Here is a 22,112-nt window from a genome sequence, read left to right as displayed (position 1 = left end):
GAAGTCACAACACGCAGAAACACTCCGAAAATCCTTTTCGAGAAGGAACAAAGATGGGTGTACCGTCTGGGTACCAACCTTGTGGGTCTTAATGACAATATACCCTGGGTTAACATACTCTAAGTATGCTCTTATGTTTGCATTGACTTTTATGGTACCGCTGATCAACAGTGACTTTTACATCTACTGGGCTGGGTCACCTTGTGTGACTTCACCATTGTCCACCCAGGACATAGTCCTGTTCTGACCCCCTGTGCTGTACGCTATTACGCGATCAGCATTTTCTGACTACCAGGGGCACTTGATATGCAGTGTCCCTTTAACACATTGCTTCCCAGTTCACCACTGGCACTCTCCTCTTAATGAGCCTGTGGACGTGTGTTCCACAAACCGTCCCTCTAATCTGCATCTAGTGCTCAACACAGACACACGTTTCTGATGTGTCCAGCGTGCTCATGCTTATTCGCTTTGCACCGCATAAAGTTTCCATTGTCGAGTTGTCATTTAAAACAGCGGACGAGCCTCCCCTCATTCACGCGTCCTATTGGCTGTGTCTCAACCTATCACTGCACAGCACGGGATGTCTCGTCCCTTTACTGACTAGCGGTCAATGGTAATAACCTGACGAGCCTTTTGCCTCCACGCGTCCTATTGGCTGGGGCTCTTCCAATCACAACACAGCATGTGATGTGCTGCCCTATCACCGACGGGCTTCCTTTCTGCACTCTTGCTTTTAGGTACCTCGCCCCAGGTCTCTTCTCTCCCTGGACCCGGTGGCTCGAGGCGGTGTAGGTTCCTAACGGGTGCCGAGCAGCGAGGGCGTAAGTGTACCTTCTGGCTCCTGTATCCTTTTGGTAAGGCTTGCAGCAATGTTCGGCTTGTGTTTTCACTATTCAGCCGCTCGTGGCCGCTCTTTCTTTCTTTTTCTTTCCAGGGTGTGCCATATTTGCTCGCACCTCCACCCCGGGATCCCTGAGGCGACGAACGGTCTAGCCTCACAGTAAGAACCCCTCTACTCCCCTCGGCATTTCTACCCACCAGGAATGCTTCACGGGCCGCGTTCATTTGTCTCCTGGCCCTTGTTAGTTTTAGTCTCTCACGTAGCATTGAGACTCCACGTCGATTCCGTGATACATCGCTAGTCACGCTATTCAGGTGAAGTCTTGTTTTACTTCCCTGACACCAGTATCTGGCTAATTTTAGGTGCACTGACAGCACATCTTTTATGCACCTGAGGTACTGATTATTGGCACAGTCCCCATCCATGCACTATGTTTGAGCCTTTAAATGTGGCGCTTTATAATGTCATGACTACGCACATTTACGATTCTTTTGTGTTTTGTCTTGTGTATGTACGTCTCTTTTTTCATTATAGAGTAAACTCGTTTCTCTCCACCTTTATATTGTTTTGGCGGATTTTTCCTGTGTTTATATATTATTTTTCACACAGCAGCCCTCGGGAGGGTGAACCTTAGCGCGTTCACACCACCGGGGCACCCACACTTCCACTCTGGTCCTGATGAAAGCCTGTAGATCACACATAAAGGCAGAAACATGTTGACCGCCATGGAGTGAACCCGGTCTGTTATTTTTTAACCATCACTCCTTTTTATTATGTTTTAATTTTCCAATTAGCAAAACAAATAAAATACTTTTTTGACTTAATTGGGAATTTTAAATTCACTGTCACCACACACAACCCCGCTCCGCAGTAACCTGGCGTTGCAGCACACTGGGATGGCATTCGGCCATGCCCGGTGGAGCCCGATGATGAAGCATGTCACCAACCAGGTTGGTGAGTGAGGGCTTTTCATACATAATTTGTATTACCTCCGTAGGTCTGTTTTCCTCCCTGTAATTGATCGGGCAGGTTCTGACCTTGGAGACCGGTGCTTCCTTGGATGGTGAGTTCATTCTTGAGATTACACTGACTTTGTTGGTTTATACACAATCCAAAATAACAGGCAGTGAGTAGTGATAACACAATAGTGAGATTTATATTGTTAATTTTAATATGATGTTGTATCGTGTGTGTTAGCTATGTTTATAGATCAGTCTATTTCTTAGAATTAAATATACCATGAAGTCCTAGCAACAAGGACAACTGAGTGTATTACCTTTTTATTCATGAGCACAACATTGAAATCTTTTCTTGGGGTATGTTTTGCTTGAAATCTCTTGAGCAAGAAGCCAATGTCCATCAGGGGTTGAACCCTCAGCCCTTCTGATGCTGCCGCATGAAGGCAGACTATCACAGTTGAGAGATGATGCAGGTAAACTGATACCATACAAATACCAGGGCAAGTCTAGAACCAGTGGTAGGCTACTGCCTTCCATAAGAGGACGTCAAGCTGCACACCAGGTAAAGTAAAAAAAATACAACTTTTGTATGAAAAACGACACAAAAATAAAACAATTTGAAGGCTATAAAGAAATCAGATTTAACCTCGTAGTAAATTACAGTGAGTAATAGGAGTCTGCAGCAGTTGGGAATAAGCGTTTTTACCATAAATGGTTACTGAATAGAAGTAGGGCACCGAGCATGTTCACCAGAGAGTTACACTGATAGTTACCTTAATGATTGCAAACTTCCTCTCAGTGGGAATGTCACACAAAAAAATACAGCACACCATATGCTGCCAACATTCTTAGTTTCTTGGACTCTAGCTGGCCACAGTTCACCATGCATTAAGTTATTTTCAGGGTCTAAACACATTAGAAGTAATTAAGCACCAGGTTCCAGCAATTCACTGTAGAATAAGATCCTCCACATAAAAGGTGTTAGTTCTTTAGGCCAATGGATATCACTTTGCATGTCAGCTGCTTCTTAAGGAATGAACTTCTGTTTGGTTTTATTCGCTCCCTCACTAGCCTGCTTTAGCATTTTCTGCTCCTGTTTCTCCTATTAAATTGGGCATACAATGCCTGCGCCCGTGGTTTTGCAAAAGTGCATAGAATATGCCTTTCTTTACTACCAGTGGTCACACGCTTTGAGCGGAGCACCCAAACTGTTACCTCATGTAGGATGAGTTATTCATGTTTTGGACTTCTCCTTTTCAGTCTGGCATCATGACTTGTCACAGAGAGCCACTTTGAGGGAAATGTCATGTTATACAAAGCATGCAACACATGTAATGGTTGAGGCCTTATGAACAGCTCTTTGGCTTCTGCAGACATCAAAATCTAGAGTTCCAAAAAAAGAACCCATCTAGGGCTTAACTATGCCAATCTGAATTTCCCATACAGATTCTGTTTCACGAGGAGTAGGAATATTATTATTAGTTGGTTGTCATTAGTTTGTGTTAGCTACTGTGTTCTTTTAAGGGTCTTAACCATTGTTCATTGCCAAAAAGTTGTGAAAAGGTACGTTTAGAGCTTTCAATAATGTTACCAAGAGGAATCCACACACCTTTACTGTTCATAAACAGCAACTTGTGATGCTCAGAATTAAAGATGATTTTGGAGCCATAGCCAGAAGTCCATGTACTTGCCCGTTCTTTGCCTTTCCAGAATTGATGGTTTCCACACATTTGAACACAGTCTTTTTCATAGAGCAAACGTTTGATAGGATTTTAACCATTGTTACTTGTGAACTCTGAGAGATTCTGAAGCTATTGGAGTTTCTATTCATCAGGATCTTTCACATACCTGGCATGTAATTTGCTGTAATTGTCATATCTTACTAATAACCAGTAGCAGATTAGATGAGTTTTAAGTGATGAGCCCTCAGTCACGTGTCCCTGCTGGTTGTTCAAATCTCAAATCAATCAATCGGGGGCTTGTGAAGCGCGGCTACTCACCATGAGGGTCTCAAGGTCTGTGGGAGGGGGCTGCTGGTCCCTCTGTGTGTAGGATCATTTGAATAGCCTGGTCTTGGGGTCCTTTATAAATTGAATCAGTGAAGCGGATTGCCTGAGTTGGAGGGGCAGGGTGTTGCAGGTCTTGGACAAATGGTTGTGGTGTTGGTCTGTATCTGATTTGGATTGTCTGAATAGCTGCTGAAAAGATTTCAGTCCACTGCAGAACATTTGTACCAGATGTTTATATTCTTTTGTAGACAGAGGAACAGGCTTCAGCACTAGTTTCTGCGGTAGTTCAGGATCCTCTTTTATGCAGTTGTTGAAGATGGCAACCTTGAAACATTTTCAGTGTTATGTCATGTGGAGGTATTTCAAACCTCAAGGCATAGCCAGAGTATTAAGAATTCAGTACCCATCTGTCTTTTGTAAACAGCAGAAAGGGGAGAGACACTGCTTCTGTTTTGCATCGGATTTTTCTTCTTTTAAGGGATGTAGTTGATGCTCTCTGTCCTTTTAGGTGTTTCCTTGTTAGGTTAATGAAGGCTTATGTGGCTAATGCTGTTGATGCTGCATAAAGGGCATTGAACCTTTGTTGCGGATTCCAATTGCCTTCTGATTGGTAGAAATACCCATGTGAAATGTTCCCTTCTATTCTAGCTTGATGACTTGTATTGTCATCCGTGTTAATTTTGTGGAGCCCCTTAACAGCATGAGGTCCTTCTACGTATCTAGCTGAAAGCCAGGTAATTAGGGCCAGACTTGAATCCAAGAGGTTTTCTGCATATATTGCTGCACTGCAATATGATAGGTCAGCCACAGCACTGGTAATCTAGTTGAAATGAGACATCCTTTTTTGATAACTTCTTAGAAGACCTGTCTTTTCCGCTTTGTTAAATCACATGTGAACCTCATCATAGATAACCAGAGACCTTTCTCATAATTGTCCTGCAAGGCTCAAGCTGCCCTCATTGATGTTGGAGATGTCACAAATCTTTGGCCTCTTGCGTCCAGTCACTCTTTCTACTTACAAGAGATGACAAGGTAGTTGGAGGCTGAGGAATGCTATTTTGCATAGCCAAAATGATCAGTCTGGTGAAAAGGTCATACAGAAAAAGAACAAATCTTGGTCTAGTGTTTTGTCCTTTTTGTGTGTTCTAAATGGAGCTGATTTGTTGGTGGCAGGCATGCTGAAAATTAGTCATCAGTTTAAAAAGGTGTGCAATCCGTGGCTAAAGTTGTTTTGAGGAAGAATTGTGTAGCAACATCTATATGACAGATGATTTTGTCTGTGCGATTGAGAGAGGTATATTCAGTTTGACTGCCTCTCCAACAAGTACGTTGTTTAAATATCCCCCACTGCCTGCTTATTGTCAGTGGGTGACACTTGTAGGTAATGCTTGGGGGACATGCTGGGGAAATGTGTCCCAATCTGATAAGTAATGGTGGCTCTGTTTGATGCATGGGAGTGTCTTAAGTCTTTATCTTGGATCTGCAAAAGGTCCTTGAGCACCTACAGATAGGAGCATGTTGTGGTGATCATAATCATGATGGATGATGTGAGTTCATAAACATTGTCACTTGTAAGAAGCCCTTGAAGTTGTTGGGATGAAGATCTGTGTTGTGTTACAGATCAGCGAAGCAGCAGATTCTTCTTAGAGGTGACCTGAATTTCTTCGAAACAAGAACGACAAAAGAAGGCATTACTGTTGGTTATATTTCTGGCAAAGACCTACCTGATGCCTGTAGTTTTTCATTTGGAGTGAAATTTTATCTGAATGTCAGTCAGTCAGTCAGTCTAAGCTACTTTATTCGGTTAATAAAAACCATAAAAGTACAACACATATAACAAACTACGCTACACAATTACACAATAAAAACATCTAAAATACAAATCATCAATAAATATGGGTGAACTAAAAAAAAAAAAAGGTTACAAAGCCAGGTTTCATTAACACACATAAAAACCCAAGCTGCCATTAGTACATATATGGTAACAAATCGCCTTGATAAAAACAATTAAGAGTTAAAATGCCAGCATAAGAACGGTAATCATTTAAGCATAACGGGTACTCATAAAACACTTGTCATGGGATACCGTTTTCTCCTAAGTCTAACAGCTGCAACTAGGAAACTCGCAATGTTAAATATCTCCCATGGCTCTTTCAGCATCAGAAGATAGAGTAAGGCGGGTCTGACCTGTATAAAACTTTTCCCCTAAAAATTGGAAATAAAAACAAACCTCCAACGGATAACACTGTAATGATCACAAAACATTACAAAATGCATAGTATCCTGGGTTGAGAAATTGTCACATGTGCAAGGGCCTAAATCACACACCGTGCTCCAACCTTGCAGGTCGCCTAAGTAAAAGTGCATCAAGTTAAAACAAAACCTAGTTAAAAGCAGGCGATGAAAGGGCTTAGTGACAATTGTCAAATAAGGTTCGATCTGGGGAGAGGTTTTTAGCAAAACGTTGACTTTTACTGAGGATTTCATTAGGTCAGTCGCCTCTCTCTCAGCCGACACTGAATTAAAAACATTTGTTTTTACCCACACCATGTCCTCTTTTCTTATTTTATCCGGAAAATCAAAGAGATGGGCGTTCTAATTTGTTTAAGGTTTGCTTGACATATTGTAACCACGGGATACAGCTAACTCGCTCCAAAGAGACACAATCCCTAATGATCTTGTGGTTCAGGGTTAATTCTGGATTAATCCAGGTCTTAAGCCAGCAGACCACCGGGGCCGACCTCATCCAATCTGATACATAACTAACACCTAGCTCTTGGTGTACTACATAATTTGAGGTAGATTGAGGGAGCGACGAGAGTACGTAAAAACTTATTTTCAACTGTCTGTTACCCCTCCAACGGCTTGTATCCCTCAGATGACAGATCCATACACTGCGATGGCTATGCATTTGGACCTATAGATATTAAGCATGGCTGCGATTGGCCTGGCCCCCAATCGCTGTGCAAAACCATGAACAGTAGCCGTGGACCCTACCATCACTTTTTTAAAAAAAATTCTGTCGGGGGACCCACGAACCCCTCTCGTCAAATAGTACCCCCAGAAAGGTAAAAGAGGTCACCCTGGAGAGCTCTGCACCTTCACAATAAAAAGTTTGTGGTCTTCTTTGTTTCTGACCCATAGTCATTGTATGTGATTTAGCTATGTTGACTTCTAGGTCCAGTGATTTCATATAGGCCCCAAAGGAGTTCAGAAGCTTCTGAAGCCCTACGGCTGTACGGACCAATAAAACTGCATCATCCGCGTATAGGAGCACAGGGATAGCCTTGTCCCGTACTCGTGATATATCTAAGCTGGCAGAGTCTAAAAACTTTCTTAAAATATTTATATATAAGGTAAAAAGCAATAGAGCTAAAATACAGCCCTGCCGGACTCCTCTTCTGGATTTAAAGTGCTTTGTGCATTTACCTTCTTGGTTGACCCTCATCCTTGAGGAGAGATCCCTATGTAAGTCAGCCAAGCAGTGAACTAAACATGGATCTATTCCCATATCTAGCAGGATAGACCAAAACTTAGATCTATTTACCAGATCGAAAGCTGAGGAAAGGTCCATAAAGGCCAGCGGTAGTGTCTCCGCTTTGGCTAATGTGTATTTCCCTGCTATTGGATGTAAATTTAAACACTGATCCAATGTACCCCTTCCTCATCTAAAACCATATTGAAGGTTTGTTAAAACTTCATTCTCATTCAGCCAGTCCATTAACTTAGTTAAAATCGCTCTCCCTAAGACTTTTACTGCAGTCAATTACAGATATCGGCCTATAACAGCGTGGGTCCCCTCTCTGGCCTTTTTAAAAACTGGGATGACAATGGAAGACAATCCCGATGACCGAAACCATGATGACTTGACTAACATTTATAATGTGTCAAAAGTTTGTCCCAAAAAGTTGGATTTTGTTTATGTAAGTCAGCCGGGACACCGTCCGGGTCAGGGGCCTTGTTACTGGTCATTTGCTTTACTGCCCGATCCACTTCGCTTTCATTAAAGGCTATGTCAGGGGGTTCCCTTCTGTGTTCTAGACTAGCAGGTAAATCCGAAGTGGCAGAGGCCTCGTATATAGATTCAAAATGAGAGAGCCATTGAACTTCTGTGATGTTACATTCTAGGGGGGCATTCTCTATTCCGGAGAAGAAAGGTTTATTTACAATTGCCCAGAATCTAGAGCTGTCCTTTAGAACCTCCACTGCTAATAATTAATTCCATGCATCCTCCTTAATTTCATTTTTGCGAGTGTTTAGAGCAGACTTATACAACTTTCTTAAAGTGGCTATGTGAACCTTGTCTCGTGGGACCTGTTTCAGTGCAACTACCAGTTTACGGTGTGCTTCAGAACAGTTACTATCAAACCATCTCTTGCCAGTATGTTGCACAGTTCTAGTGGGCAAAGGAAGGTCTAACGTTACATGCGCACAAGTGCTTTCGTAAGCTGTAAGTACCTCTGCCCCCTGTTTGGAAATATCAAGGCAGGTTGCAAGCTTTTCATCAGCCTTCTCACAGAGGTCCTGGAAAAAAAGATCTGGGATTACTTTGGTCCATTTTAACCTCCGTCCCTGATCAGAAGATTTTAAACAAATGTGAGAACCTTGCATTTACAATTTCCCCTTTAGGCCACAGCTCCTGCCCAGCACAAGAAGGACTGGGTTGTGGTCACTAAAATGGGACAACCTAGCATTAAAAAAAATTACTTGAGATAATAAGACGGGGGGATAAATATAAAATCTATTATAGTATCCCGCCCTCATGCTTTAAAGGTGGGAATCCTCTCCTCTGAAGAGATAGAAATAGGTTCAGTAAGGTCTACAACAGCCAAGAGCTCCTCCAGACATTCCCCATACTGTGTATGCTCAAAATGAGGAGTAGCAGACTTCACCGGCCCTAAAAAGTCTTCAACCTGGCAATTCATATCACATACATGAATAGTCAAATCACCCATAATTACAATAGAATAATAAGTGGTTTGTTTCAATCTGTACTCCTCTAAAAAACATTTCAAATGACATAAATGTTCATTTAGAAAACTGCTCTCACCAGAATTATAAAAATGAACAAACAATAATTGTGATGTGTTGGAAGAAATGAATTCAGTTGCCAAACAATTATGAGAACCTACGTCCACCCTACTGCGAGTACCTATCAATTTAAGTGAGAATTAAATTGAGGCCCCCTTTTGCTCTTCCTGACGAGGAAGGCCATGCAGGCACACCGTAAGATTTAAACCCATCCACCCAGAAATTATTCTCTAGGTCCCAAGTTTCTTGTAGGCTAACCATGCCATAATCTTTTATAAAATCAAGCCACCTGGAATCGTCTTTTTTGCTTCTCAAGCCCGCTATACTAATAATCTTACAATTAAGGCTATCATTCCCATCTGTCCCCTGTCGATCAATGGTATCACTGATGGAGCTCGATGACAGAAAGACGGCTCCAGTCAGTCGTTTTCATCTGGGAGAGTTAATGAGAGAAATCTGTTTTGGCAAGCTAAACTATTTTCTCCTTCTGCCATATCAATGGGCAGAGTTGGCAATTTAAATGCGGTCAATGAACTGGCAGGTGGAAGTATCAAATAAAATCTCCTCCCTGGGGCTTGGATGGAGAGAGGGATGCCCCCGTCAATCTGCTGAGGGCCAAGCCCCCTGGGGAGATCTACCAGATGGCTGTAACCCCTCGGGTGGTGGATAAAAAAACAACAACAACAAAAAACAGGGGTAGGGCCCTAATACCCCCCTGTACCTCCTTAGGGCCTTCCCAAAATAACTGCCCGCTATATCTGCACTGTCAAAGTTGACGATACAGTGGCCTACTACCTGTTTAGGGCAATGGCCGACCCAACTCACTCGCCTGGCCATTATAATAAGAAACCCTGGCCCTGCTACTAGAATGGTGATCACACCAATGTTTAGTTTTACGTAGCAACTCAGTAGTGGATTCCAGACAGTGCTCTCTCAGTGGAGGAACCCCCTATGATGATAGCGACTTGGGGAGTGGCTTCTGGTAGCAAATTGAGTCTACAGCTATTTGTCCCCTTGTTATCCTCATGATTACCATGGATCCTACCCCGAGCCGAGGGCTCGTGATTGGGCACAGAACTTGGAGCTGTCTGAAAGTGATTGCAGTTAATGCACGCTGCATGTGTCCCAGAGGTTGCGACTAAGTTGGTTATGGGAATAGACCCCTACCTGTTCTTTGGTAAAGTTTGATTAACGGGTCCCTCTTCCCTTTTGTTAGCTATAGACTGCATTTGTACCTGGGGATTGACACAATTATTAGAAATCATGCAGGTATTTTTTGAACCCCCTAACTGGGTCTCAAGGCGCACTAATTTCCCCATTACCCCCTTCTACTAGAGTGTTCAGTGAATCCATAATATCTTTAACAATGGTCGAGAATACGGACTCCAGCCGTGAGTTAAACATTTCCTCCATAGCTTCCCTAACAGCTGATTGAACGCATGAGTCCAAGTCGTCAGCATGATTAGAGGACGTGTCAGCAGTAAAATGTCCAAATTTAATTGGTCTTTTTTTCCCCCCTTTTTTTCCCCGGGGTGAATCATGTGGGCCTTCTGCAATGGAGCGGCCACTCTGAGAGTCTCTTCCTTGGTCTCTCCCTCTGCCCCCCTTGTCATCCTCTTGTTATGTTGGGGGCCCTCCCCCCATGTTCCCTGCACAATAATCGGCACTCCCGGATCGGCAGGAGCAGAATTTTGAGGAGAGACGACTGCTAGAATATTTGTCCCGGGGTGATCAGAACTCAGGTCCAGTTCAACCTCCGCGTTTTGAATTTCCTTGTTTAGAGCCAACACTACGGAGGTCAAATATGATCTAATAGAAGCTGAGTTCCTTGGCACCTTAACTATAACATTCCCCTGCTCCTGGCTACAGGGTTGTTTACACTCACCCGTGGTTGTTAGTGGATGCCTCGCTGTTAAGGGGGTGGCCCAGCCCAGCCTCCTCCAGGCTCTGACGGGCCCGGACACGCCCACGGGCGTCCCGTGCTGCGGTAGCCCGGGCCGGTTTATAAGCGCCTCCTGGCTGGCGCGAGCAGAAAGCGTTGGTGGCGTCCTCGCCGCAAAGCAGGCTGGGGGTTGTGGTTCCTGCCCTCCTCGCGAACACAGCAACAGTGGCGGCAGGAAGTGTACACACTGGCTCGCCCGTGGGCCCCCGAAGTAGCAGCAACAGTGGTAATCAGCGGAGATGGGCTCCTGTTCTGCGGGAGCCTTGGCCAGTTTATAAGCACCACCTGGCGTGAGCAGAAAGCATCGGCGGCGTCCTCGCAGCAAAGCAGGCTGGGGGTTGTGGTTCCTGCCCCCCTCGCAAACGTAGCAACAGTGGCGGCAGGAAATGTACACACGGGCTCCCCGCGGCCCCGCAGTAGTAGCAACGGTGGTAATCAGCTGAGACGGGCACCTGAATGTAATGAATCTTAAGTCTGTTTTATGAGGATTGTGTCATAGACGTTGAAGGTTTCAACAGCATTTGTTTCAGCAGTTATTTTCGTGCCAACAGAGGTTTTGACATCATGGACTTTGACGTAGAACTTTGACATCATTCCTTCATGTAACTGGAGATGCATTCTGTGAGGCCCACCATTGCTACTTTAATGTCTATGGGCAGAAGATTGTAGTTCACGTCATTTCCTTACTATTTTGCTTGCATAGTTCTTTAGCAGGCTAGACTTTGTTGGCAGGCTGAGACTTTTCAGTGTCCCTTTTTTTCTTTTCTTTAGTAACTGAGGTTTTCTTCTTTAGTCTCCTGACTGAATTTTAGACAAATACTTTCATGTTCCTTGAGGTTGCACGTAGCTTTCCCCTAAGAAATGGAACGATTTTGTATTGTGTGTATGTCTGCTAAATATACCATTTACAGGCTTTGATGATTATCAAATCCTGCTTACTACAGAAAGCTCCACCCCCCAAATAAAAGTTGTTACACAGAAAATGTTACTCTTCCATTGAGTGGTATGAAAAAGAAGCAAGTATTCCTGTCCAAAATGCTTTGAGGACGGAGCCCAGTGCTGCAGGATTCTGTTCAAATGATTTGTTCGTAGGATGAACCACCAAACGCTAGTGCAGGGCATTGTGACACTGATTAGGTGCCTCATGTAAATCACAAGTACAAATAAAATACAGTTAATGTAGCCTCTATTTTGACACACATAAATGCACACAAACAAATGTATATTTTTCAGAAGAGAGCTTTAGCTCTTGCTAAGTGCTCTGGCATCCCATACATGGGTGAGACATGTCTGTGTTTAGCCACCAGTAAAGATTTCATGGCTGGGAAAGACTCCACTCTACTGGGGCTTTTAGTGTGGCTGCTCCTACTTCTTGAGAATAATTTAATGTTAACTCTTCCCACGTATGGTTTTAAGAGACTTTGAACACCGTCCAACTTAATTTTCAGAAGATCATCTACTCGGAGTGCCACTTCTGTTTCAGCAAAACATATTGGACCTGTACCATTGCCTGCTCTGGTTTTAGCATGTACAGGCAGTTGAAAAAATGTGCACGCAGTCTCTAAGTAGATGTGTAGAGAATAGCTTTGTTGCTAACCCTCGTGTAGCTTTAACAAACATGGCTCAACACTAGGAGTTCCATCCTTTTAAAATATGCTTATTCACCTCACAAGAAGCTAAACCATTCATCGTTCCTCCGTGTAAACTGTTCTTGCCCAGTGCAGCTTCGGAATTTCACCACAAAGATTTGAGCAGGACTGTTATTGTGAGTTTCTCACACCATTCTTCTGACTTTGTATTTACTCTCAATTGTTTTATTATAATTAAAGGTTCTAAATAAAGTGACACAATCTGCCCTACTTTGGCCCACTTCTTGTTAATGTACATTATGGCTGGCAGAGGGTTACAAGTCGATGGACCTTTGGTAATTTGTTCTCCTACTCAGAACTGCAAGATTGTCACGTTTCCGTCCCCAGTCCAGTACTCCTCAGGATTCAAGTGATGCTCTGGGTATCCACCTCTTGATATCTCCAACTCCAGCAATCACTGCACGGAGAGTTAGAGCGATCAAGTGAGGGAAGGGTAGGAAGGGAACAGCGGGGAGTAGAACCTGCAAGAGCAATTACACCACAATGAAATGCAACGGCATGCAACGCTACTCTCATGAATTCTCATTAGGACGGTCTCTACCTTATTCTTGCCAACAGGCTCTTAATCTCCTTGTCTCTCCTGTCAGCAACAGTATTCCATCATACCTGTATGCATACAAAGAAGCATAACCCAGAAGTCAACACTCCAGCCAATCTGTCTAAATGACTCTAGAGCACTTAGGGAAGACACCCACCTAACTGAGCGAGAGAAAATAAAGGACCCCTGTAGAGGTAGTTGGAGCCGTAGTCTCTGAAGGATCCCCAAAGGCCGCAATCAAGCAAGATACAAGGTCTGTAGGTTGTGTACCAAAGTCTTTGTTGTCCCTCCTCAAATGAAGAAAAATCTATATCAAACAATATCCCTACTGTGAACCACAGCTTGTGGAGTGTCTCAAGCAGGAGCCCTGGTCAGGTAGGACAATACCCTTGCAAATCATGTGTTCCCGTTTCCTGCGGTTTCGTCACCGCCCTAGGAGAACTAAAAAGACACAAGGAAAGAATGTACTTCTCAGCTCCCGGCTCCAGCTTCGGAGTGACCAGGAAATGTCTACCAGCACCCCCTTTTGCTGGCTTGTACTCGTGGGGGGGAACTTAAATGAATTAGTCACACTAGAAGGCAGCACAGAGCTCCTGCCTCGGAGCCCGCTGCCTAGTTACAAAGTTGAAAGGTATCGGAGCGCCGCTCCGGTCTAATGGCCCTTAACCTAAAGGTGCGTCTCTAAATAAACACCAGCGCTGATCGCCCCTCCTGACTGGGAGCGTAGGTACTTATCTGTCTTCTGGCGATACCTCGCTGGAAAAGGTGCAGATGCCGGCGGCGTCTCTGGTGCGGGAAAGCCGGCAGCGTCTCTGAAGTAAGGAAGCCGGCCACGCCTCCAGAGCGGGGAAGCCGGCAGCGTCTCGGGTAACGGGAAAGCTTCTGAGGTCTGCGGGGAGTCTGCTGGATGTGTAGTGTCGTCTCGTAGCTTCCGAGACACCAAGGAATCGCAGGGTTCTTCTCAGACGGGAAGGAACGGGATAAAAACGACGGACTCGATATCCGGAATTACGCACAGCTTCCTGTGCGCGTTGCTTCTTTTTATGGACGCGACTCCGCCCCTTGCCCCATGGCCTTATGGGGGTTGTAGGCTAGGCAGGCGCGTGGACCACGATTCCTGACAAAGATAGACTTATAGTAGAAGTCTGGGCCGTATGCGCATGCTAACACTGTTGCAACATGACAGCCGGAGCACATGCTGCTGGGAAGGGAAGAAAGATTGATGCAGTAAGATGGGCACCTCAGAGGGACCACTAATTTGAAAGCCCCCTCCAGGGTTGTTGGCAGCAGGTGAGAAATTGTTGGAATTGGCTGGTTCCCGCATCTTCCTTGCACTCTGGGAAATATTGGATTATACTATTATGCAACCTCTGCAAGGGGAGTGTGATTAGTAGGTTGAGTCCAATATATACATCTGGTGAATTAAACTGTGGCATCAGTCGGCAGAAGATCTATCAGTTGTTAAGTCTAGCTTTTGAGCATGTTATTTTACTAAACCCCTTTAGAAACCGCTCCTTACTCATCTGTTTAATGTGAGTTAAGAACTTTGGAATTCCTCTGCCTAGGTTTTGTCCCTTCCTCTTTCGTTTGTGTGAATTGTATTGAACCCTCTCAACCATTGTAGCTTATTGTTTTCAATTTGCTTTGATTTAATTGACTCCTTACTTTGCTCTGGATCACCTCGGGTGTAGTCCACAACATCACTGATGGCCATCTGGGGTGACCTGCTGGTGAAGGGCAAGATTGAACTGGATCCTGCTCATTGCTTTGGAACTGACTGAAGTTGGTGTATGATTTGTTGTTTTTTGTTCAAAATTCCAACACTTTTTTATGGCGTTTTAAATCGAGTCCAGAAATGCCTTGACCCTTTTGAGTGATTGGTTGCAGTGGGTAAGAGTGGGGGAGGTTTATACACCCACCTGCCTTGCCATATATGTCGTTCACCAATGCAAATTCTAAGGAGACTGAGGGCATGACTCCTCTCACTCTGTTAAGAGCCTTACTATCTTGCTTCTGTCCTCCATTTCCCGACTGTCATCTTCCTGCAGACTTTCAACATCTTGGGTACATTGCAAAGACTTGGATGCACTTCAAGTTTTTTCTGTTAAACCCCAAGCAGTCTACAAGGTTATGCTAAACTTGTGGTGCACATAACTTATACCCATAGTGGAGGGTGGTTATTGCCATCCCACAGCTATGGGCGACTGACAGTTGGTGACTGCCAATTAGTAATGCTATGGTGTACTGACTTTTTAAGTGGACCCATTGGAGGGCGGCTGCAGTAACCCTCATCCAACCCCTGGGAAAAATGTTTTCAAGCTTCCTTATCTTTGTGTATTTGCTTTAATGAGTTCAGCTTTTGTGAGCTTACATGGAGGACATATGCTGTGTAAAAGATTGCCTCTGTAACAACAGTTATGGTTACCTGCATCATTAGTCAGCCTTTATGCACTGACTGTAACCACTGCAGATCTGGCCAGCTACACCCCCTCCTCCATTGAGATGCCAGTCCCGTAACTTAATTGTCCATGTAGTGCTGACTAGTTGGTGCTCCTCCACTCGCGTCTTTTCAGAGTACGAAGCACATGACCAATATCAGCGAAACTGCTCTGCTGCGGTTTGAGGAGCTTGTTTTTTTTTTTAGTATTGCACACAATTAGATTGGTCCTAGTAAGCCACCAGTGGCCTAGTTAGAGACTTCAAAAGCCGTACTGTGTATTTGTCTTGTTATTTGAAGGAAGTAATGCAGAATCTGGCCTTGTGTGCTAATCCCCTAAATCATTTAAATGTTGAGTTATACGATATGGTCGTTTGTTCAGACCTTAGTAAGCCAATCTGTATACAAAGATCCTATTCAGAGTCCAGTTTGGTACCCATGTGCTATTTGTCGGCCTAAGGCTTCCTTTCCATTGGTTCTGAATTTTCCTTCTTGGATAATTGTAGCACCTTTTTATCATGAGAGAAGTCTGCCATGGCTACCACAATGGAATGCCATTCCCATCTTCTTCAATGGTTCAACTTGTAAATGCCCCATGGAACCTTAGTTTGCAGCTACAAGACAATTTAAAACTGACACCAGGTCAGATATCTTAGCAGATTGACTCCTGTTGTTGGTAAACCTTGGATTACTCTCTCCCTTTGTGCCAAGATGCTGCCGCTTCCTAAGCTGTAAATTCTCCAAACCCATCCCAGACAGCCCTTTAGGGATTAATTAAGGAGCTTAATCGTATTGAGCTTAATGACTGTCCACATCTGAGAAGGGAAAAATCTGCTCCCTCGTGCATTTACCAAACATGAGCCAATAGATATGATCCACCTAGTATTCAGGAAGAGTGTTGTGGTCTGTTTCCCATATGAAAGCAACTGAACTGAAAAGATGAGAGACCACCCCAAAGCCTTTCATTTAAAATATTTTAGCCTACTTCCATTTCAAGTTAGTCTCCTTTTATTCATCTTGCAGCTATCTGCCCATTAGGATTCCTCTCCTTTTCACTAAACTTCAGACTGATCTCTCTTGTATGTGAAGCATGTGTGTGGTATTCAACAAAATATTGTTTGCACGTAATGCTTAAGAAGACATTGTTAAACAATACATGGTTTAGCAGATCAGTATCTGATGGATTTAGAGTTACTTAGATGGATGGGGTCCCTTTCAGCAGTTGCCACGGTTATGATAGCTGTTAAATTAATTGATTTGTATCCCCTATCTCCAGTTTATTCTAGGCCCAGTGTTCACCAAATGTGTTTTTCTTTCTTTTTTCGCCCACATGGTCTTGCCAGGATGAAATTAGGGAGATAAAGGAGGAAGGTAACCTTGAAGCCCTTCTCAACTCTTTGGATAAGATTAAAGATGAAGCCAGGAGCCGAGTGCAGCCTGCTTGGTAAGTATGGTGTTTCGTGCAGATGTGCCCAGTTTCTTCACGGGAAGGTCATAAACATGTGGGTGAACTGTGACAAACCTTTAGCATAAACCTTTCCAGATGCCAGAATACTGGGCTCTTTTGAATTTTAAACCGGTATATACCTGTGGAGTTGGAATGCAAGACCCCAGAAGGAAATGGAATTAAGGACCCACCTTATCGACTGAGACAGAGCTGTTGGATACTAAGCATAGCTATCATTAGGGCAGCAGGAGCAATAGCACAGGGATGAAGCAGCCCCATGCACTATAATTAAGGATGATTAACCCCCCCAGGCCCCCCCCCCCCGCCCCCAGTGTAGCACCAAAGAAGATAAAACACTGACACGTTTCTAGCTTCCCACATGAGATATTAAAGTATGGAATACAACCCCATTTCAGGGACCAGAATGATAGCAATTCCACAGGCTCAACTTGTAAGAACCATGTCCCTTTGTAAACAGTATAAAATAAATATTTTTCAAAAATATGCAATCAAGAGTCAAGCAAGAGAACTTGAATTTAAAGAAGGCAAAATGAAAATAATCGAAAACCACCCACAGCAATTATCAGGCAAATTTGAATGTGCAAAGTAAACCAATGGAGACCATGGACAATCTGACTACACATAAGATCAGGGATACTTTTTTAAGTGTGGACCGCTTGTGGCCCTCCTCACTTTACATGTGGCCCCTTGGGCTCCTGTTTACTTAAGAGTGACATTCAAAAAGCTGCTAAACCGGCAATTATTTATCTTCACATTAATATAAATAAAAAGAAAAGAAGGTGTCTTGCACCACTTGCATTAGACAGTCCTTATTCAACAAACATGTAAAAATATGAGAGACTCTTCAGAATTCAAAAAAGTTTATTTCATTAATTTACAAAAGTGTTTCACCTTAGAGCATCAGATTATATAATTGCATTAAAAGGCATATTCTAAAAGTGATAGTTTTCAATACTGAATTCGTAAGCATTCACGTATTTCTCGCTCTGACAACAATGTCATTAGTGAACTAAGAGGCCAGTCAGATTTCATGTGACCCTCTGGGTGGCCTAGGTTTTTATTCTGCATGTAACAACATTATAGTTTATTAATCATACCTGAGATTTTGTACGCACTAGATCATGTGAAATCCATATTTAAATCTTAAACCAATGTTTGAGATTCCTGGAGACCACTAGTGATCAAATTGTAAACAAACAACGGATAATGAGCCACACGCATTACAGGAAACCATACGAAGACAGAGGATATGTCAGGCTAACACAGTACCGGGTTTGCACATCATGTCTATTTAAGAGAAGAGTAAACTAGCTACTCTGGCCAGAGAAAATTTAGTGAGACTAAAGGTGACACCATGGCTAACCACCTACACTTCAGAATAATCACAAACACAAGATTGTGCTGGCTTTGAAGCAAAGAAACACCCAATACCTCAAATCGTTATACAAAACTTCAAACTAAAAAAAAACCTTACTTACTCCAATAAAGAGGTCAAATAACCGGGCTTGAAAAATCATTAAAATGTTGCTAGACCTGCTGGTCTAGTAAATTTAATAACCTACTCGACCTAACTGTAATGTACTTGACCCAGTGAACTGGTCTCAAATTATGTGGTCCTAGGTAAATATTTTGTCTTATGGATCCACCTTTTTCTTTATTACCATATAAGAGAGTACCTTCAAATATGCAAGTTCACTATTTCTGCTGTACAAAAAAACTCTTTGCATTTACTAGACTAAATGTTTGCTCCATGTATAGCAAGAATCAAGCCCATATTTAGGGTACGCATGATTCCTGGCTTGCCTCTTAGTTCACTAATAGCATTGTCATCTGGGCAGGAGCAGTAATCATTCCCAGTTCATGTTTAAAAACTCACTTTTCATAAATAGATTACCAAAGCATGAGGTGGTAGTACATTGTCATTTACAGATAGCATATTTTCCATTGAAATGGCCACAAAACTTTCCCACAACATGTAGTTTTACTGATAATAGCGCATAAACAATTTTGGGAAATTGGGTTTAAGCAAAATTATTTAAAATGTGCACATCACCAAGTAAAGTGTTCTAATTTGTTTTGATCCTATACACATTTTTTTCACCACAGAATTACAAAAATGGGTCTTCATAACTAGTGAAATATATTTGAACAGTTCACTTTGCTATTTCAGTGTCGTGTTAGAAAAAAGCCGGACATCATATAGCCTTTCATTCAACATGCTTTGCACAGTTCAATTGTCACAGAGTTCACTTTACAAAAGCCTCTAACTTAAGTCACAGAAAAATAAATGTATTAAGATAAACTGACTTTTGACCTCTGTCTCTGAAAGCCAGCAAATGTGACAAGATAAGATTTAATGGCATTTTTATTGCTCTTTCACTTTGTGAGCAATAAAAATGCCTTTAGATCTTGTTATCTTGTCACATCTGCTCTGCTTTCAGAGTCCGAGGTCAAAAGTCAGTTTGTCTTCCCTGAAGTTGGAGGATTTTCAACTTGCCAGAATGGGCCAGCAGTCCCTAAAAATAGCTCGCCCTGAATAAATCTTGCTCGCAGTGGGAGTGGATTTTACAGCCCTGAATAACCTGGGTGAGTTATCACTCATAAGAGGGTGGGCTAATCCTCACCTCAGAGTCCTTAATATAATTGAAACTGTCCATTACGATAGCCAGGAAATTAATTTTTCATTCTATGTCAGGACCTGGAGGTGAGGATTATGCTAGTTTAAAGCTTATCCACCACCAAGGTAGCAAATAGAGGAGACTGGTTTGAAATTAACCCTTTGAAGGTAGAATCCGAAGACCAGTCCACTGCATTCAGAATATCCTCCAAGCGGACCTCCAATGCAAAATCTTTTGAGGCCATTGCCCCACGATGGAATGCGCACAAAAAATCTTGCTGTCGATTCCCGACTCCTGTGATAGTCTGTGAGGAGATTGCTCAGGAAGGTTTCTTCAACGCAATCAAAATGTTTCTACCAGTGGGGGCGAAGCTCCACCGTCATTGCCTCGTAGGCTTTGATGCACCAAACCACGCACAACTTGGGCACCTCCAGGAAGGCTAATTAGGAAATCATCCGTAATTACTTTTAGTTTGTCTTGTGAGGTGGAAAGTAACTTCGTCCTGAGTAAAAGATCTTCCTGTAGTATCTAGGGCTCTAACATCTGGCCAGTTTATCCGATAACTGCTTCCGGGAAAGGTACCTGTTGCTTGGCCTTGAGTGCAGGAGGTTCAAAACTTTATTCACGTCCCAGAGGGCCGAGTATCTAGGCTCTGGAGGGAAGGATAATCTAATGCCTCGGGGCAATTTCCTAACCAAACCATTTTCTCCCACTGGGGAACCTGCAATTACTACGTGGCCTGCAGAAATCGCAGATCTAAAAGTATTGACCAATCTGTAGGCCATTCCCCCTACCACTAAAGAGGCTAATAAGTTCTGGACATGAATAGTGTCTGCCCCCACGGGATCTAGACTCTGTTGCAGACACCAACCCACCCATCGAGACCAGGCTGATCGATACCTCTTGACGGTGCCGTCCACCAAAATTTGACAGGAGGTCTGCACTATTTCTCGATAGGCCATTGACTTGCCAGCTTGGCCTGTAATCTTCCATTGTCAATGAATTCGAAGTTAGCGCACACTGAAGGTAAACAAACGAATCATATTTCATTCAAATAGAAAAATTGTGGCGTGCTACTCAGAAACGAGGAAGCCCACCTCGCAATTCGAACTGCAATATAGCTGGTGAACAGACACCAGTGTACTGGGTGCACTGCGGTAGAAAGAAACAGTTGCAATAGTCTTAAACAACTAGGCAAAATTACCGTGAATTTGAACTTATTTAGACTACAATCTAATGAACAATCAGCACTTAGTTTGTTGCAAAATCACTGTATTAAAGAAATGACAACATAGTAACTGTTCAATCTGCGAACAGTAAAGCAAATGAAGCAAAATAATACATTCAATGACAAACTGCACAGAGGCAGTGAATTTTATCGTCAGTTCTAGAGAAAATCAAAAACAAGCCCAATGCATTTCGGGATGATTCACATCCCTTCTTCAGGGGCAGCTGTAAAAATGAAAGAAAACATCATTGAAAACCATTGCTGTACAAATGCATAAGGATTTATGTAATACAACATTGACAAGATGCAGCGTATCAAGGCACAGGGAGTTCAAAACTAGCCTGGATCAGACAGGAGCAATTCAATAGGAAAATGAAATGTTAGGAGGTAAAATGAAAAAAACGAGTCAATCTTCAGTGTCAGAGAAACTAAATGGAATGTGCAAAGTACCCAAAGATAACCGTCATGTGTGAAGCACATTTAATAGGAGTCACCCGTGAAATGAAACTGAAATAGAGAAAAACAAAGCTCGAATTCTTACTGATTTTCAAAAAGACGATGATACTCAATGCGGAGCAGACAGAAAGCGCCGAATGCCACAGGACGCTGTTCGATCGACGTCACAGCTTTATACACATCAATACCACTGTTAGAAGGTCTAGAAGCCAGTGAATGGGCGCTACTCCAGCTTAAAGAAACTGTCATAGACAAAGTTTTCATCATGGAGCTCCTTACTTTTTGTCTCCAACACAGTTACCTCAAGTGGAAAAGTGACTTCTATTTGCAGATAAGTGGCACGTCTATGGGTTTTTCTGGCGCTCCTGCTTACGCCAATACGTTCATGGCTAAATTTGAAGATGACCATATTTTTTCTGACAGCATTTGGACTGACAACTTGGCATTCTTTGTCAGGTTCATTGATGACATTTTTTTAATTTGGAAGAATTCTGAAGATCTGTTGATCGAACAAATCAGTCAACTCAATCAAAAAAATCCACGTATCCAGTTTACATACAATATCAGCACAGAACAACTGCCTTTCTTGGATGTATTAATCAAGAAACAATCCAACTCTCTAGTCACGACAATTTACTCTAAACCCACAGACAGAAACAATCTCCTTCTTTATTCCAGTTTCCACCCTCCGTCATTGATTCGCAATCTGCCATATTCACAGTTGATCAGAACAAAAAGAATCATTTCTGACACTCAACTCTTGGGATCATCACTTCAAAAACAAGTCGTTAAATTTCAAGAGCGAGGTTATCCAGCAACAGTTCTTGAGACAGCTATCTCCAGAACTTCTACTAAAACGCGTGCAGAACTTCTCACGCCCACAGAGAAAAATCCCCATAACCGTCATGTATTTGTTTCCACATTTTCCACGAGCTC

At 43.0% G+C, this 22,112-nt stretch overlaps 1 protein-coding gene across 1 annotated transcript in view; it reads left to right on the top strand.

The window, feature by feature from the left end:
- Positions 1-22,112, top strand: part of PMF1 (polyamine modulated factor 1) — a 65,040-nt gene that overhangs the window by 30,588 nt on the left and 12,340 nt on the right. Inside the window, exon 3 of the mRNA XM_085638996.1 lies at positions 16,750-16,850. Within this exon, the coding sequence (XP_085495122.1) occupies positions 16,750-16,850 (101 nt within the window). The remainder of the gene's footprint in view (positions 1-16,749; positions 16,851-22,112) is intronic.

Source organism: Triturus cristatus, chromosome 12, assembly GCF_964204655.1.
Source record: "Triturus cristatus chromosome 12, aTriCri1.1, whole genome shotgun sequence".
Taxonomy (NCBI): Eukaryota; Metazoa; Chordata; class Amphibia; order Caudata; family Salamandridae; genus Triturus; species Triturus cristatus.
The sequence above is the reverse complement of the archived record's forward strand: the minus strand, read 5'-3'. Positions and strand labels throughout refer to the sequence as shown.